The 17,209-nt window shown below is 32.9% G+C and overlaps 1 protein-coding gene across 1 annotated transcript; it reads left to right on the plus strand.

Annotated features, from left to right (window-relative positions):
• Positions 1-5,102: 5,102 nt before the first annotated feature.
• On the plus strand, positions 5,103-10,670 carry LOC123218837 (polyadenylate-binding protein RBP45-like). Its single transcript, XM_044640492.1, has 6 exons — positions 5,103-5,442; positions 7,072-7,546; positions 9,759-9,814; positions 9,893-10,023; positions 10,113-10,209; positions 10,315-10,670. Exons 1-6 carry the CDS (start codon positions 5,188-5,190, stop codon positions 10,480-10,482), a joined length of 1,182 nt encoding a protein of 393 aa, XP_044496427.1. The 5' UTR covers positions 5,103-5,187; the 3' UTR covers positions 10,483-10,670.
• Positions 10,671-17,209: the final 6,539 nt, after the last annotated feature.

Genomic DNA, 17,209 nt, shown 5'->3' on the forward strand with positions numbered 1-17,209 from the left:
TAATTATCACTGAAGATGATATACAGGGTATTATAGAGTTAAAGTAGTATCTCAACATATAGTTTGAAATAAAGAATCTTAATTATCTAAGTTATTTTCTTGGTTTAGAAGCTTCCTCTATTGGTGTTGGTTATTACTTATCTCAAGTCAAATATGCTACTGATCTCTTGTCTCATGTCATTCTATCAAATAATACAACTTTCTCCATTCCACTTGAGCCCAATGCTAAGTTTTCTCTTACGAAAGGAATGTTAGGGTAGATACCTTAGAGCCAATCGTATTTGATATCTATGAATGCAATTTTAATATTAATTATTAATAAAGGATTTATTGTTATTCAATTTATACGTTGTTTGATTATATGATTGTACAAATAATATGCCCTTAGAATAGTAATACTATGATAAGAGGATCAAATGACTGATCATGAGAACTTTATGTACATATTAAGTGGTCATTCTAGACATATCTGTAATCCTGATATTGCAATGAATAAGAGCACATGTAATAATGATATAATTATTATAGTATTAAATGATCTCACTAAAAGGTGGTGACAATTCAAACGTGTCAAAGTTATTATAGACAATTTGATGTAACACATGAGTGCATATTGTAACATGTTTATCGGATTGATTTGATTAGAGGATATCTATATGGATGGTTGTTTTAGTGTCTATGGAATAAATCTTTTAAACACCACAGGTACATGTGATCTTTTGACTTAAGATCGTTAAATCCTTTTATGAAATGATCAGCATAGTTTGACACTATCTAATGTATCATTGTAATTGAGGTAACTATAAATATAGTAATTAGTCATATCGTAAGATATATGAAGACTATGATTAATCAATAAGCAATTTGTCATTCTTGAGTACATGAGAAGATATCTCACATGAGATTACTAAAAGACATCAATAACCATTTGAATTTATGGTCATAGTAGGATTATGTTATGGCCTAATTCATGTTAGTAATTAATGTGTATCAGTTCATATCAAAGAACCATTGAGATAAATACATTTCTATGTTTTAGTCTTGAGAGATATTGGTTAACAAAATGATTGAATTGCATATAATTATGTTATTGTAAAAGCTTAAGAGATGTTTGTTGATACTATGTTATTCGAATGACCGTGACACTTTACTAGAGGTCGATCTTGGTCTGTGTTTAGATTTAGCCTGAATTTGAACACTATCTGCTTGATAGAGAACTTATGGGTCATACACATAAAAGATTTAAATTGAACCTAAAGGCAATAATTGTTTGTTGATAATCCTAGTGTTTAGAGATAATAGAGAGATTACGAATAAACTGGGTTTGCCCATTAGGGTTGAAAAGACCTAATTTGACCATACTTTGACCAAGTGCACAACCATGCATAGAGCATGCTAGTTGTACACTTGGTGGGATGAGGTGCTAACCATGCACATGTATGATACTAGCCAACACCTTGAATAAATTGCATGTCAGCTAACATACACATGTGTTGCCAATCGTGCATGCAAATGTTGAGGAGTGTCATGCTTGATTGAACTTCCAGTTGTGCTCAAACGCTTACACATATGGATTACAGAACCGGACCGGACCAGCTGGTCAGATTGGCCAGCCGTTGAACCAAGTACTGTAACGGTTTCTGTAATGCACAAAATTGTTTTTAATTAATTTTTGGAGTAAATCGTGGGTGGACCGACGGTTTAATGATTTCATAGTTTAAACCGCAGGCAGACCGGTTTCTGCAAACGCTTGATGTGGTTGACGACAACATGCATTAATATTTTCCTGCCAATGCTTCACTTCCTCTTTCTCTTAGTGGTTTCTACTACTTCCTAGAGCTTTCTGCTACATCTTGGAGCTTTTTGCTGCTTTCTAGAACTTTTTGCTGTTGGGTTCCCTTCCTCTTTGGCTGTATTTTCCTGTCAAGGAGCTACTTTTGGGTGATGCTTTGGATGCTTTCTAGTATGTTGCTTCTGTCTACTTCAGTCGAAGTGTGCTTTCGTGGCCTTTTCTTAAGCTGGTGTAGCACATTGAAGTCAGTTTTCTTTGCCTCTCCTTGCCTGCGCCTAAGGATTTTGGAGAAGCCTTGCCCTGCTGCTGCTTGTCTCCTATCCATTTGCCCTCTTCTCGCTACAACTCTCTGTGGTTCCTTGCCAAGTTTTCTACTGATTTGTTTCTAAATTTTCCAGATTTTCTTGGGTGTCATGTCTTCTTCCAGTTGCCTTTTACTGGTCTTTTGGTGACTGCTTAGGATTCTAAAACTTCGGTTGGACCGACCGGTCAAAATGGTTTTACTGATTTGACAAAAACCAGTATTCAAAATGGTTTATGTCCCGGTCCAGTTATTAAAACATTGCTTACATATATAAATTAAAGTGTGTGTTTTTAATTTAACAAAATAACATATACACAAAACCTTAACTGTAATCACTATCTATTTTCTCTTTCCTGTGAACATCGAGCATCCAGTCAAGAGCCCTAGCAAATTCTTCACTTGGATTTCCTTTTTTGTGTTTGTGCTTTGCATGGATACCAAGGCTTTATCTCTCGAGGGTTGGATAATATTTTGTCTCAAGCCACGCGAAGTTTTGAATGAACCGCCAATACATGTATAAATTTAAAACACCCTATGAGTGTTTTTGCATGTTCATGAACTCTATATTTAAAATGGGTATCCTAATTGGAGTTTTCATGATTGTTTTATTTTTAAATTCTATTGCATTGTTGATTATCTGCATTTTGAAAACCTTACAAGGAACTATGTTGGATGATCCCACTCTCTATCAATAATTAGTTGGAAGTCTTATCTACCTAACTGTCACTTGACCAAACATAACATATATCATTCATATTGTTAGTCAATTCATTTCTACTCCTCATATGACTCATTTTACGATAGTGTTTTGTATCCTTTGAATATCAAAAGTACCTTGTTCCATGATTTTCATTTTTTTGCTTAGTCCTCACTTATATTAGTGTATATTTTGATGCTAATTGGGTAGGGGATCCTATAGACAAATGTTCCACCAATGGTTATTGTTTCTTTCTAGGAGATTCTCTCAGCTCCTGGCAAAGTAAGAAATAGATGGTTGCATCTTGTTCAAGTATATAAATAAAGTATAGAACACTTGTAAACACTACTTATAAACATTTTTAGCTTCGATGGTTATTGCAAGATATAAGAGTCTCTCAACCAAATGCTATAAACATTTACTGTGATAATCGTAATGTTATTCAAATTGCCCATAATAATTTTTTTATAAGTGTACCAAACACATTGAGATTGATTATCATTTTGTTTGCCATTATCTTATCAAATGGACCCTTCATCTTGCATTTGAACCTTTTATTGATTAGATAGCTTACATCTTCACTAAAGCTCATCTTCTAGGATGTTTTCATGACTTATATCACAAATTCAAAATAACAAATTCTTTGCCTACTCGAGTTTAAAGGGGATGTTAGAATATTTTTAAAATATATATTTTCCTATTTAGTTTATTGTCTATATTCTATTTTCTATTGTATACTTATTCTATTTCCTTATTTAGGGCATTATCATGAATAAATTACACATGTATCAATATAAAAGATATATACAAAGTTTATTTCATTCAATTTTTTGACAAATTAAATTTATTAATTTTTTTTATAATTGTATTAAAATATAGTTAGTTTAATTAATATTTCTTTTAAAATTTAGATAATAGATTTAAAAATTTAACATTTAATAGATTTTTACAAAGAAATTAATAGGATCGGGTTTAGGGTGTATTTCTCAATGCAAAAGGGTCTAACGTATTGTAGAAGGCAAAAACAAATGGGGTTTTGAGCAAATATTAAAAAGTAATAAAATTATGTTTATAAATAATAAATGACCAAAGGACTGTTTTTCACCCAAGTTTTGATATGTTTTCAAAGTTACATCCATAGGGTTTAAAAAACCTAAAGTCTCATCCATGGGTCAATTATCTTTAAAATTTTTTTGTAAGAGATAGAAGTAAAATCATTATTTTACTAACAAATTCTAAAACCCTAAAAAATAATATCATTTCCTTCCTTTAATTTGAAAAACTAAGAATTTTTTCCCAAGATTAAGTTTTGAAAAAATCACTTTTCCCCCATAGGGTTTCAAAATCTCTTTCCATTTTTCGACAACTAGCTTTGGTTTTTCCTTTGCTTGTGACGAGGCAATTGGACAATTACCTCATCGCCGATAGAAGTAGTGTATTGAAGTGTCGTCATCGATGGCTGAAAAGGGAAAGAAAATAAACCCTAAGTTTTGGAGAAAAAATGTTACTTTTGAAAGTTAAAAAACTTTAAATAAAAATGAAATTATTAGTTCTTTAAGTTTAAAAGAAAAATATAATAAATTTTATATATTTTTTAATATCATTAATAAAATAACGATTTCACCCCTATTTTTAATAAAAAATTTTAAAGGCAGTTGACCCATAAGTAGGATTTTAGGTTTTTCAAATTGCACAGATGTAACTTTAGAAACACATCAAAACTTGGATAAAAATAAGTCCTTTGGCCATAATAAATAAATAAATTTATTTATATAAATATAAATGATGATATGCGTATCATTCAATCTTTGGGTTGGTTGTTGGCTGAGTTTAGTTTTGGAAGTTGATCAGTTTAATCTAATTTAATTCAAATTTATTTAGTTCAAATTTAAATTGAATTTGAATATAAAAAGATAACCCATTTTTTAATTCAAGTCAAATTTAAGTTTAAATTATTTGAATTCAGAAATAATTTAAATTCATAGCTTAAGTTCAATTTAAATTTTTTGTTTGAATATATAATTAAAAATTTATATTTCAGATTCATGATTTGAATTTATAATTAATTTTAAAATAATACCCTTCTTTTCATTATTAATTATTTTACTGGTTTGAATTTTTTTAAAGAGTGGCAAACTCCTGAATTCGAATTATATAATTAAATTAAGTTATTTTTATTTAAACAAAACTTACACTAACAATTCCATTATTTTTTATTAAACTCAATTGGGTTGGTTTGCTCCCCTAAAAGAACGGCTTAAAAATCAATCGTAAATAAAACGCGTAATGTTAGCAGAATACGTGGCAAATGATTTTACCCTATAAACACGAGGAGTCTGCTGCTACAAACCTTTCGTTCAAGAGATAGGGTTTTTCTATCTTTCTGAAACAGAGATGATGCAGCCAACTCCACCTGCGCCGCCACTGCAGCAGGTGCCCCATCAGTATCAATATCTACAACAGCCACCGCAACAGCCTCCTCCTTATATGATGATGCAGCCTCAGCCTCCACCAATGTGGGCTCCACCTCAGTATGGCCAACAACAACAGGCAGCTCCATCCGGGGAGATCCGGACTCTGTGGATCGGAGACTTGCAGTATTGGATGGACGAGAACTATATCTCTACCTGTTTCGCTCATTCAGGCGAGGTATATTGTTTCATCATGAACGACTCCCTGTTTTCACCTTTATTTTTTTTTTATGTTGTTTATGTCGTTTCTATTACTAAGAAAAAGCCCACAAAATTTTCTTCCAATGTCAATTATAAGCACAGCCAATATAAAGAGAAAAAATAGTCTATAAAAATATTATATACAAAAATTAAGAGCTACATCCATACTATTTTTGTATCATACACTTGTAATTTTTTCCAATACATATTTATGTTACATATTTCATTAATTGAAGGGCTAAGTTTCAACACTGAATCTGCTTTAGGTCCATATGATATAATTCCTCTTTATTGTTACTATCTTTACCTATTTGTTTTAGTTATATATCATTCATCTATTAATCTCTTATTTAATTTCATAGATTGCTTGAAATGTTCATAAAAGTATTTATTAACTGTTAAATTAATATGACTCTGTATTGGTCATATATGAATCAACAATTATCCTATATCTTAAAGTGGTCAAATGAGTGGTGACATTAAAAAAATTAAACTAATTGGTAGTGGAATAAGCAACTGAAGAAACTTGAAGGAAAAGGAGCACGATAACAAAAAGTTATGCAGGACAAATGTTGATGGGATTGTGATCTTGTTCACAATGATAAATTGTGTTGATATTGTTCAACACTCTAATATTGCAAAGGAATTCTTAATACCAAACTTAAATCTGAATTATTATAGATAATTTGATTAATTGATGAATTCATAATAATTACAAATACTCATGCCCTTTAAATATGTTTTCTTTTTTTAATGAGACTATGATAACTTAAACATACAAGGAAAACTAGTTTGACTAGAATTAGGAATCTTAATTAATTTCAAATTCTAGGTTACTTAGACTCTAGTGAATAAACTATAATAGAGTTTAATTGAATTTTCATGAACAATAAAATTCTAGAAACTCTTTATTATATTTCATAACTTTCTTAGACACAAATTACTATTTTTATGACTTTAATGAAACTATTTCATAAACACAAATTACTTTTATTACAACTTAACTTTCATAATATAAAATATTCCTAAATTTAAAATAGAACTTAACAGTTTTACTTAAGATAAGACTTAACATGCCACATAATGCCACATGTTATGCCACAATATCATGCCACATGTCATGTTACATTATCATGCTAGACATTCTTTCCACTCAACCACCCCCTTGCATTTATTTTTACATTTTCAAGCATTTTACATCTTTTCCTCCTAGCCTCTGTCTTGCTTTGGATCTTCCTTTCACCTCTTTTTTCTCCATGCCTTAACCTTGTTTTTCCTCGACCTTTTGAAAGCCTTACTTCCTTCAATGTAGCTTTGTCCTTGGGAAAAGCTATACCACCCTAACTTTGTATAAGACTCTACTATGAAAAAGGAATATTAATTTATTTTTATTCTCTTGAAATTGGATTTTTCAGCTTGAATTTGTAAATATTGTGCTATTATGCCCAATTTCACTTATGAAAAGATGGAAACAGGATATTGTTGTTGAATCTAAATATGAAGTTTGGAAAAAGATTCTTTTATGATTATTTAACTACTACATATAGTACGAGGATAAGGGGTATGTACCGTGGCTTGTATCCTATAACTGTGTTTCTTATTGCAGGTTGCTTCTGTAAAAGTTATTCGTAATAAGCAGACTGGTCTAATTGAGGGTTATGGCTTTGTTGAGTTCGTTACACGTGCTGCTGCTGAAAGAGTTTTGCAGACCTATAACGGTACCCCAATGCCAAATGGTGAGCAGAACTTCAGACTGAATTGGGCTTCTTTCAGTGCTGGTGAGAGGCGAGATGAGACCTCTGATTTCACAATATTTGTTGGAGACTTGGCTGCCGATGTTACTGACTACATGCTCCAAGAGACCTTCAGGGGCCGCTATCCCAGTGTTAAGGGTGCCAAGGTTGTGATCGATAGGCTTACCGGACGCAGCAAGGGCTATGGGTTTGTTAGATTTAGTGATGAAAGTGAACAGTTACGAGCAATGAGTGAGATGAATGGTGCCTTCTGTTCAACTAGGCCTATGAGAATTGGGCCAGCCACTAATAAGAAGACTGTGGCTGGTCAACAGCAGTATCCTAAAGGTGTGGTTTTTGTTTGTTAATCTAACGTCATAATCCTTTTATTCTACCATCCTCTACATTCTGTTTAGTTGCTTCTTCATTATGTTGACCGGACACTAGTTCTTTGTTTATTTTAAATTTAAAATATCTAGCTAACTTTGGTTTCCTGTTTCCATTTTACTTTTCAGCAATCTTTACTCTTTGATGTTCACTGATATTTTTGTTAATACTTTGTGAGTTTGCTTCTGCTCTTCAAGTGTTATTGCATTGAGTTGCATCCTGATAAATTGTCTGGTTGGTTATATTAGTGGCAATTGTGATTTGATGTGCAGTGTACTTAATATTGTTGTTAAGTTTGTGTTGTTTTTTTTTTTTTTTTTTTCAGTTATGTTCTTCAGATGTGCAGCAGTTCCAAGTCTATTCGTTCTTTTATTCTCCTTTTAACATTTGGGCACATTAAATGTAATTAAATTCTTGAAGCTTATAGAACTCCTGTTGTCTCAAAGCAGGGTGTCAAGAGGCTCTATCATCTTGGGGCCTGGGACTGATTTCAGCTGATATGGTTATTCCTTTAGTTCGTGCCCTCACTTAGGTCAGTTCTTGTGTTTATGTCTTGCCCTTAATTTGAGATTTTTGTGGCATCTCGTATGCTACATTTTCAAAACATCCTTTCTAGTTCATTTCATGAGTTAAGCTGTGAGACAGTCTTGTCAGTCTTTGTTACTTCCCTTGTTACATGGAAGATTTATCGTCCCAATAAAGTTCTGGTTTATCTTTAAGGCTTCTCCCTTCTTTTTGTTTGGTCAAAAGAATCATATTTCTAATTTCTTATGCAGTATTTCCATGTGCCTTACACATTTCAGTTTGTTTATATTGTTCCCTCTGTTGTTTTCATTATGTATGATTTTTCACATTGTTCCTGCCTGTGTTTTAAAAGTTTTAGTTCATGAGTGGAGATTCTTAGGTGTGGTAGTAACTTGACTAATCTGGGTAAAATTGCTTATGGCATGCTGGTTATTGTTGGGAAGATGACCATATGTTTCACTAATGCAATTTTTTGTGTTTAGTTTGTGATTGTATACTCCCTTTGCTATCCTCAAGTTTATTCTGACTTTCCCTTTATTTTCATTTTACTTCTGATATCTTCACTTTGTTAACCATTAGGTGACTGCTGTTTTCTTATACATTAACAGATCAAATTTTGTTCTGTGGAGTTATTTAATTGTGTTAATGAGAAAATTCTGCTGCATATCTTCCCCAGACAGTGAGGCTATTGAATAAGGTGACAAATGCTTAGCAGCTAATTTTGGAGAAAATGTTCAATTACAGGGTTTTTATTTAAATAACGTGTGGAATATGGCTTTCTTGATTTGTCATAGCTGTGCTTTTAAATTTTAGTTTTTGCCTAATTAATTTAGTTTGTTAGTTGACCAGACAATATTCAAGGAATGGCTCAAGCCTATCGACATGAGTACTGTTTTGCTTAACAAAGTTGTGTAATTAACTTGTTGCATTGTTTTTGCTCACAATAGTGTTGCTAGTGTGAAATTTATTTTTTGTTCTGTAGTTGGGCAATTTGCAGAGCATTTGATTTGGCTTTAAGCTTTTTAAATTTTAGAGATGAATGCTTTATGGTTTTTGTAATTATGTTGTGCTTGTTCTTGGTGATGGAAGGAGAGTTTTTTTCATCAATGACCAAGAATGGAAAAGTTACCACTTACCTTCATTGACATTAGGTCAATCATCTTGATGAGGCCTACATTTTGACTGCTTTCTTGTAATGGGATGACCATCTAGGGATGCATTTTAGTGTTTTTGCTAGAATACTAGTTTGACAATTATGCACATATATTATTGGCCTCTAATCGAAATTACTTTGTGAAATTATTTTAATATTTCTATGACAGTAGCACTTATTTGAAGCTCATGTAACTGTTTGGATCTGAGTTCACGGTTGTTGATTTTCATGTCGTTTGTGGTGGTCAGAACATGATATATATTATCATAATATGCAAATTTGCCCATTTGCATCAAATAAATTAATGGATGTTGACATTACGTTTCTACAGTATGATTTTTACCTCTGTCAACAGATTGCACGATTTCTGTTTTGTCATATGTGCACTATTTAATTAAGTGATGGGGTCTGAGGTTGGTAAGATCCTTAAATGTGTTAATACTTATTCAACACCTATTTTTTTCTTCTGTTTTACATCTGCTTTCCCATATGCAGCTTCATATCAGAACTTTCAGGGGACTCAAAGTGATGACGATCCAAATAATACGACTGTGGGTTTTCTGGGTCATTTTTAATTTTAAAACTAACTTTTCTGTAACAAATTTGTGACCTCACTAATTTCACTTCAGGTGTTTGTTGGTAATCTGGATTCTGTTGTGACGGATGACCATTTGAGAGAACTTTTCAGTCCATACGGGCAATTAGTGCATGTGAAAATACCAGCTGGCAAGCGATGTGGGTTTGTTCAATTTGCTGACAGGTTAATTAACTTTCCAAATTTCTCTCCTTAGATGTCTTAAGGGAGACGAGCCTTTATTAATGCTCTACTTTGTTTTTATGACGTATCAGAAGCTGTGCAGAGGAAGCATTGAGAATACTGAATGGAACTCAGCTGGGTGGGCAAAATATACGCCTTTCGTGGGGACGCAGTCCTTCAAACAAACAGGTCATTTGCCATTTCTGATGTGGTTCTTGATATTTTTCATATTAGAGTTCCTAATATATGCGCTTGAATCTGTCCTAATGGAACCAGATTTCCTTTTATGTTCAGGTTCAGCCTGACCAAAACCAGTGGGGTGGTGGATACTATGGATATGCACAAGGTTATGATAATTATGCATATGCTGCACCGCAAGACCCAAACATGTACTATGGAGGTTATCCTGGATATGGAAATTATCAGCAGCCCCAGCAACAACAGCAGCAGCAATTAGGATAAGGCTGAGAAGTTGTAATTTATGTGGCTGCAATTTATTGTACTATTATGAGATTTGATTGATGCTATATTATCTTAGCCCCGCTTTCTGGGGGAAACAAGTTTCAGGCTTTACTGCTTGCTGTGTGAATGTGAACCTCCTTTCTCTTGGAATTTTGTGAGCACTTTATTAATAATATTTAGGTTTGTCAGATGGTTTTTCGTTATATATAACTATGATGTTGTATTTTAGGCGAACATTGGGCAACTTAGAAATTGGGTTGTATTCTAAAGGATATCTCAACAACTAGGGACATTTTGAGATGGAACTGATACGGGAACATCATCCATTATCATAATAATTGTTGCTCTCTATCTTGTGGAGGTCGGTCTTGTGAAATATTAAAAGACAAAGCTGAAAACAGAATTTCATATCAAATTATAGTTATGCATAAAGAGAAGTGCATATCAAATAAAAATTCAGGCCAAGGCCTTCCGTAACCAAAACATTGAGTATAACAATATTTGATAACAGAATTAAGAACCTAGAATATCTTCAAGAGGCAAAATTTCTAAGAAACGCTCTTTAGGTCATTGTTTCTGTTGGAAAGTCTGTCTTGACTCAGAGGGATTGCATGTTGTATCTTTTTTTTGGGTAAGGAGGAACCCCACCCAAGTGAGATCACCCTTTTTGAGATCAAACTAATCACATCGAATAAATTCCAACTCTAGTGAATAACCATACTATTATTTGTATGTCGTATTATAGAACTGATTTTGTAGGATTATAGATATAATTAATTTTCCTTTCTTTGCTTTTGACAGGTTTTGATTTGATTTTTATTTCCATTTCCAGATTATGGTAACTATCTATGGTTGTATCATCTATATATTGAATTACGATCAATGAATCATTTGAAAGAGAAATTCATTCAAAAGTTTATTGTTTCATTGTATCATAGTCAAAAACTGTTGACAATAATTTACATTGAACATTGCCATAATATCGATGTCAATTTACCTTTAGAACAGAGGTTAATGCAAATCTTCTTCCACCCTAACACCTTTACATTAGCGTCTTTCTCTTCCAATAACCTAACAAAAACTCAATGGGTTGAACTTTTGAGATTAGTTTCTGTCCATTTAGGTTAAAATAAAGGGTAAAGGACAAATGAGTTAACTCATTGGTACTCTCTTGATATTATAACAAACCACTTATACCTTCGAAAATTGGGAAGTAGAGAATTCCATTATTATGACATATCTGATTAATTCTATGGAACTAAGCATATATCATACTTTTTTTTGAAAATTAAAGCATAGATAGATTGTGCTTATCTGTTTTATAAGACAACAAAGAAAATTTGGGATACTTCCAAGCAACAACTTTACTTAATGCTTTGAAATTCAATTTTCTATTCGCACCACTAAGCAAGGGATGTAATTCATAGCCTAGTATTTTAACAAGCTACAAGAACGATGGCAAGAGATGGACTTATTTTATTCCATAAGCTGAACTTGCCTTGATGAAACGATCATATGCAATAAGTTCCTTAAGAAAGAAACACGTCTTTAACTTTCTACAATGCTTAACTATGACTTAGATAATGCTCGAGATCGTGTTCTTCATATATGTAGGAAAATTTTGCTTAACTCTAGCGTGAAGAAAGTTGTTGTTGTGTCATTGTAAGAAGAATATTAAAAAAGAGTCATAACAAAATAGAGAGAAAAGCAAAGAAAGGGAAAAAGAGAAAGTTTTGGAGAAAAACAAATTCCTTGCTTTATTCATTATTATCCATCCTTAAATAGGAGTTTCAACATTAACTGAAATAATAAGTTAGGAAAACTAATTAAATGTAACACCTTTTTTATGGATACACATCCTTGGTGAGAATATACCAAAAGAGACGTGTACAACTAAACTACATCAAAACTTTAATGCATGATCAACATTTAAAGCATGCAAAAAGGTGATGCAATAAAAACACTTTATTAATCAATGTTATACATCCTCAAATGTTTGAAAATACGGATAGTAATAACAAACCAATACTAGTAGTAATAAGAAAAACATGACTCTAATAAACTGGATAATAAAAGCCCGTCTCCTTATGCAACTATTGACTAGACCATTGGATCTCTGCCTACCCCGATACTCATCTCTACCTGCAAAACATATAAAAAGAAACGCGTGAGTAAAATTCAGTAAGTGGAAGCCTTTTGGCATCCATGGCCATTAAATCATCTAACGATAAAACTCACGTTCTATTTGTAAGCTAACTATTGTCACAACACCTCAGTGCCCTGACATAGATTATTCATGAAAGTTGTGGAGATCTAAGCTAGTATCGACATATCTTATGCCCTAATGAGAGCTATTGTAATCTCTTGTACACGTGCCAAATGGCTTATTGGGCTATCTAATTGGGATACCTTATCACACAAAAAAATCTCTCATAATAGCTCATCCCCTTACCACATAAGTTAATCAAAATTACTTACTAACCATTCAAAGATGGCCCCTACCTCCAGTACATATGTGGTGCATCTTACTAATTGTGTGAGGAATATCTAAAAGCCACATCTTTTCCATGCACGTCTGAATTGAACTGAGTGGCTATGTGCCTTGGTGTCGAGTGCATGATGCATCTCATAGGTATCTAGCTCTATTGCTTTTACAAATATCGTCACTTACACATATAACTAGTGATTATCTAGTTGTGTGGTATTAGCTTTAAGGTTGCTCACTTTTTGACTTGAATTCGACTTGATCTTGTGCCATCGTTCACATAGTTGGGCACCTCATCTAAGTCTTTATTGAACTATTCATCCTCTATTTGCTTTTTATTCTTCTTCTGTAACTCTCCCCTCTTATGCACATAGATTAGAGGTATAATCGTCTTTTAACTTTCTTTAGAGGTACATGGACATATGCTTTTTAACTTACACATGTTTGCCTTTTGAGCCATATACATAGGCATATGACACTCATCATATGGTTATGTATAAAATAGATACACATAGGGAGTTACACTTGGATCCACGTGCATGAGCCATGTGTCATCAAACGTATGTCATCCACTTTTGGAAAGCCACAAAGGGCGTATATCCTTTACCACATGACCGTGCATATCTTCTTTCAAAATGAGCATGAGATCTTCATATTTTTCAAAAACTTCTGGAACAACACATGGGCATGTATGAGAGTATACATGATCATGTGTCGTAATTTGGAAATCACACCTTAGGGTTTCTATGCTTCTTCGATCATAGTTCCAACAAGATCACTCCTTTTAAAGCACACATAAAAGTCTCTACACACCATAAGCGTGATATTCATACAACTTATTTAATCAAAGTACACATACATGGCTCTAAAACATCAATAACGCCAAAACATATAACATTCATACAAACTAGAAATCATAAAGATCATGATCAAGCAAGGGAAGCCATTCCACTTACTTGGATTCTGATGACAAAGACTCTCTTGCATAGTAATTGTGATTCTGGTGATTGACAGCTACTCCTTGGCAACTACAGACTCTTCTCTCACACTTTCTCACTTTTTTGAGCGGTTGGAAAACAAACCAATGTGAGAAAGTTAGGGTTGATCACCTTTTTATTTTACTTTCTAAACGCGATACATGAGCGTGTATTAGATATACATAGTCATGTGTCTAGTTGCATAATTAAGGTAACTTCCTGTTTCACCATGATCACAATCTGATCCACTCATTGACTTTTTGCTAACTGTACACGATCGTGTATGACTCCGTACGCGAGTGTGTATCCTAAAAAATTATTAAACTCCATATTTAAAACCATGAAAAAGATTGAAAAGCCATTGGGCTTACCTGTGAGTGCTACATTAAATATTTACTTACTAAATTAAAAATAAGAAACTAAATATCAAAATAACATTATGATTGCAAGACCTATTAGTTCATAAATCATATAGGTCATTGAATGTCTCTCTTAAGCCTATTTGTTACCATTGGAGTTTCGTCACTTGATTGTAGTCGTTAGACACCAGTAATATTCCTATCCAAGTTTGATTGGTTTTACATAACATTCCTTAATGTTTGAGAAATGACCTTGTTCATAAGGCTAATAGAATATTGATCATCCCAAACCTCCCAAGTAGTATCATCTAAAGGAAGATCATGCCATTGAATCAAAACCACTTTCATTGGAGTGTCATTTCGCAAAACAATACGCTCTTACAAAATAGCCAAAGAAGTATGCACTGGTTAATGGCCTAAAAAATTAAAAGGAAGATATTGGCTTGTTGTAGCTAGCCTTTTATGAAATGGCATAAGTAGAGAACGATAAAAACATCATGAATGTGGCATTGGGAAGGCAAGTAAAGATGGTAAGTTGTTTCCCCCACACATTCCAACACAACAAATGACCTATAATACCGAAGTCTTACAAAAAGTTATTGATATAGTTGTAACTTAAGTAACACACGACCTTCGATTGGGAAGGAGATGCCTGTTCTACTTGTCAGTAGCTTGTTGAAAGTCACTTCAAAAAGAGTGTTGGAATGTCACAATACACTAAAAGTGAGGGTAGTTTCCTATTGAAAGTCATTTCAAAAAGAGTGTCATTCCAACTGAGGATTGAAAAGAGGTATTATAATTATATTATGCCCAACTTTACAACTTTGACCATTTGGTTAATTTGTTATGCACAAAAAAACACAAATATTGTTGAAGACAACTATTGACTTGCTTCGTTTAGTCGTCAGATTAAAGATGGTAAGTAGATTTAAACTTTAAGGTGAGTCATTCAAAGAAAAAAACGATTTCCAAAATTTACTAACAAAAATTAGATCATGATCACTGATAATCAATTCAGGCATGTCGTGAAGTTTATCCACTATATCCAAAGAAAAAAATGAGCCACATATGAAGCAAAATAAGAAATTGGTAAGGCTACAAATGGGCACCCTTAGAAAACTTATCAATAACCACCAAGACTGTAGTGAAACCACCTAAATTTGAAGGATGAATAATGAAATCCATAGAGAGGTTTGACCATAATAATGTAGGTGGAATAATTGGTTGTGGCAACCTAAAAGAAGAATAATTTGTAGGTTTACCTTTTTGGAAAATCTCATAATTTTTTACAAAGGCTACAACATCCTTCCGAATACCATCCCAAGTAAAATAGGTTGAAAGATACTAAAGAGTGCATTGGACCCCAACATGTCCCTTTTGCAATGAAGAGTGATATTCATGTAACAACTTTTGAATCAAGGTTAATAAGGAAGGAGTAAAGAGTCTCCCCCAAAATAGAAGAAGTTTTTCAATAAAGCACCAATGCTGTAAGCTTTTTAGGTATCAATGTAACTGTTCAAAATTTTTTTTGGAATGAGAATTAACTTATAATTCATCTTCCAAAACTGAGATGTTTGAGTTGGTTAGAAAAAGGATGGCCATAATAGATCCCTGTGGTGAAGCAAATCCCAAGTTATATAGATGAGCTAAAGTGTTAGCTCCTTGATTAGTCTTGTCTAACTTATAAATAATAGAGTACCTGAAACCCAACAACTTGGACAAGAATTGCTATTGTTTGGGTGTTTGAATGTCTTGAGTTAACAGGTAGTGTAAACTCTTTAGATCAGTTCTTATAACAAACTTAACACTAAGTAAATATCGTCACCACTTTAACATAACAAGTTATGACAAACATCTTACAGATGTAGGTAGATTTGGCTTGCATCATCTTAGATAGTTTATGTTTATAAAAAGTAATAGGGTGATGATTTTGTAAAAGCTTGCATTTATTTCTCATTCCAAATAAACTCGTCCTTTGTTAGTAATTCTATGAAAAGACCTGTAAGCATGACATAATTTTTCATAAAGTGCCTATAGTATCTTGTAAGACTAAAAAATATGCGAACTTGTTGCTATGTGCTTGGAGTCGATTAACCAATAATTGTCATTATCTTTTCTAGATCAGGTGCCACACCTAAGTAAAAGATCTAATGCGTTAAAATATTGATTGTAGAATAATCGAAAGAACACTTAGATAATTTAGCAAATAAGCGATGACTATGGAAAACCTGAAGAACTGACTATAATTGATCTCAATGAGCCATAATAGTCTAACTGTAAACCAAGATTTCATCAAAGAAAACAACCATAAAGAATTGAAAAAATGGCCTAAATATTTCATTCATAAAAGACTGGAATGTTACATGAGCATTTGCCAATCCAAATGGCATGACAATGAACTCAAAATAACCATGATGGGTACGAAAAGCCATTTTATGAATATCATCAACATACAAAGGAATTTTTCTTTTGAAATTATGGGTATTGATGAGGTTTACTCTCATTATAGATATCCTTTTAACCAAGTTAATATGATGGCATACTAAGTGTTCTAAAGGTAATTCTGTCAGGAGCTTGAAAACATGTTAGTATTCATTCAATATAATGTAAAAGTCAATTGAATCAGAACCATCAAAAATTAGACTTGAAGAAAGAGTTGTACCAACCTTTTGATCACTTGAAACCTAGAGACCCATAAAACATATTGATATATTACCCTTAGACACTAACTTATGGAATTTAGAGAAGAAATTTGAGTTAGGACAAAATGAGCTTATGCCAACCAATGTAACAAGTTGATCACACCATTGAAATTTCATTGAAAAGGTCATTTAGTCTGTAGTAACATGACCTAATGTCTATAAGCACTGCACTCCCAACACAACATTTGTTCTTTGTAAATCCAA

This window comes from Mangifera indica, chromosome 6 (genome assembly GCF_011075055.1).
Source record: "Mangifera indica cultivar Alphonso chromosome 6, CATAS_Mindica_2.1, whole genome shotgun sequence".
Classification (NCBI taxonomy): domain Eukaryota; kingdom Viridiplantae; phylum Streptophyta; class Magnoliopsida; order Sapindales; family Anacardiaceae; genus Mangifera; species Mangifera indica.

What these genes read in the sequence shown, in the direction of transcription:
- LOC123218837 (XM_044640492.1), top strand. Translation starts at nt 5,188, where the DNA reads ATGATGCAGCCAACTCCACCTGCGCCGCCACTGCAGCAGGTGCCCCAT. An exon ending in GTTTCGCTCATTCAGGCGAG is followed by an intron (nt 5,443 to 7,071) that starts GTATATTGTTTC and finishes TTCTTATTGCAG; the next exon opens with GTTGCTTCTGTAAAAGTTAT. An exon ending in TCAACAGCAGTATCCTAAAG is followed by an intron (nt 7,547 to 9,758) that starts GTGTGGTTTTTG and finishes TCCCATATGCAG; the next exon opens with CTTCATATCAGAACTTTCAG.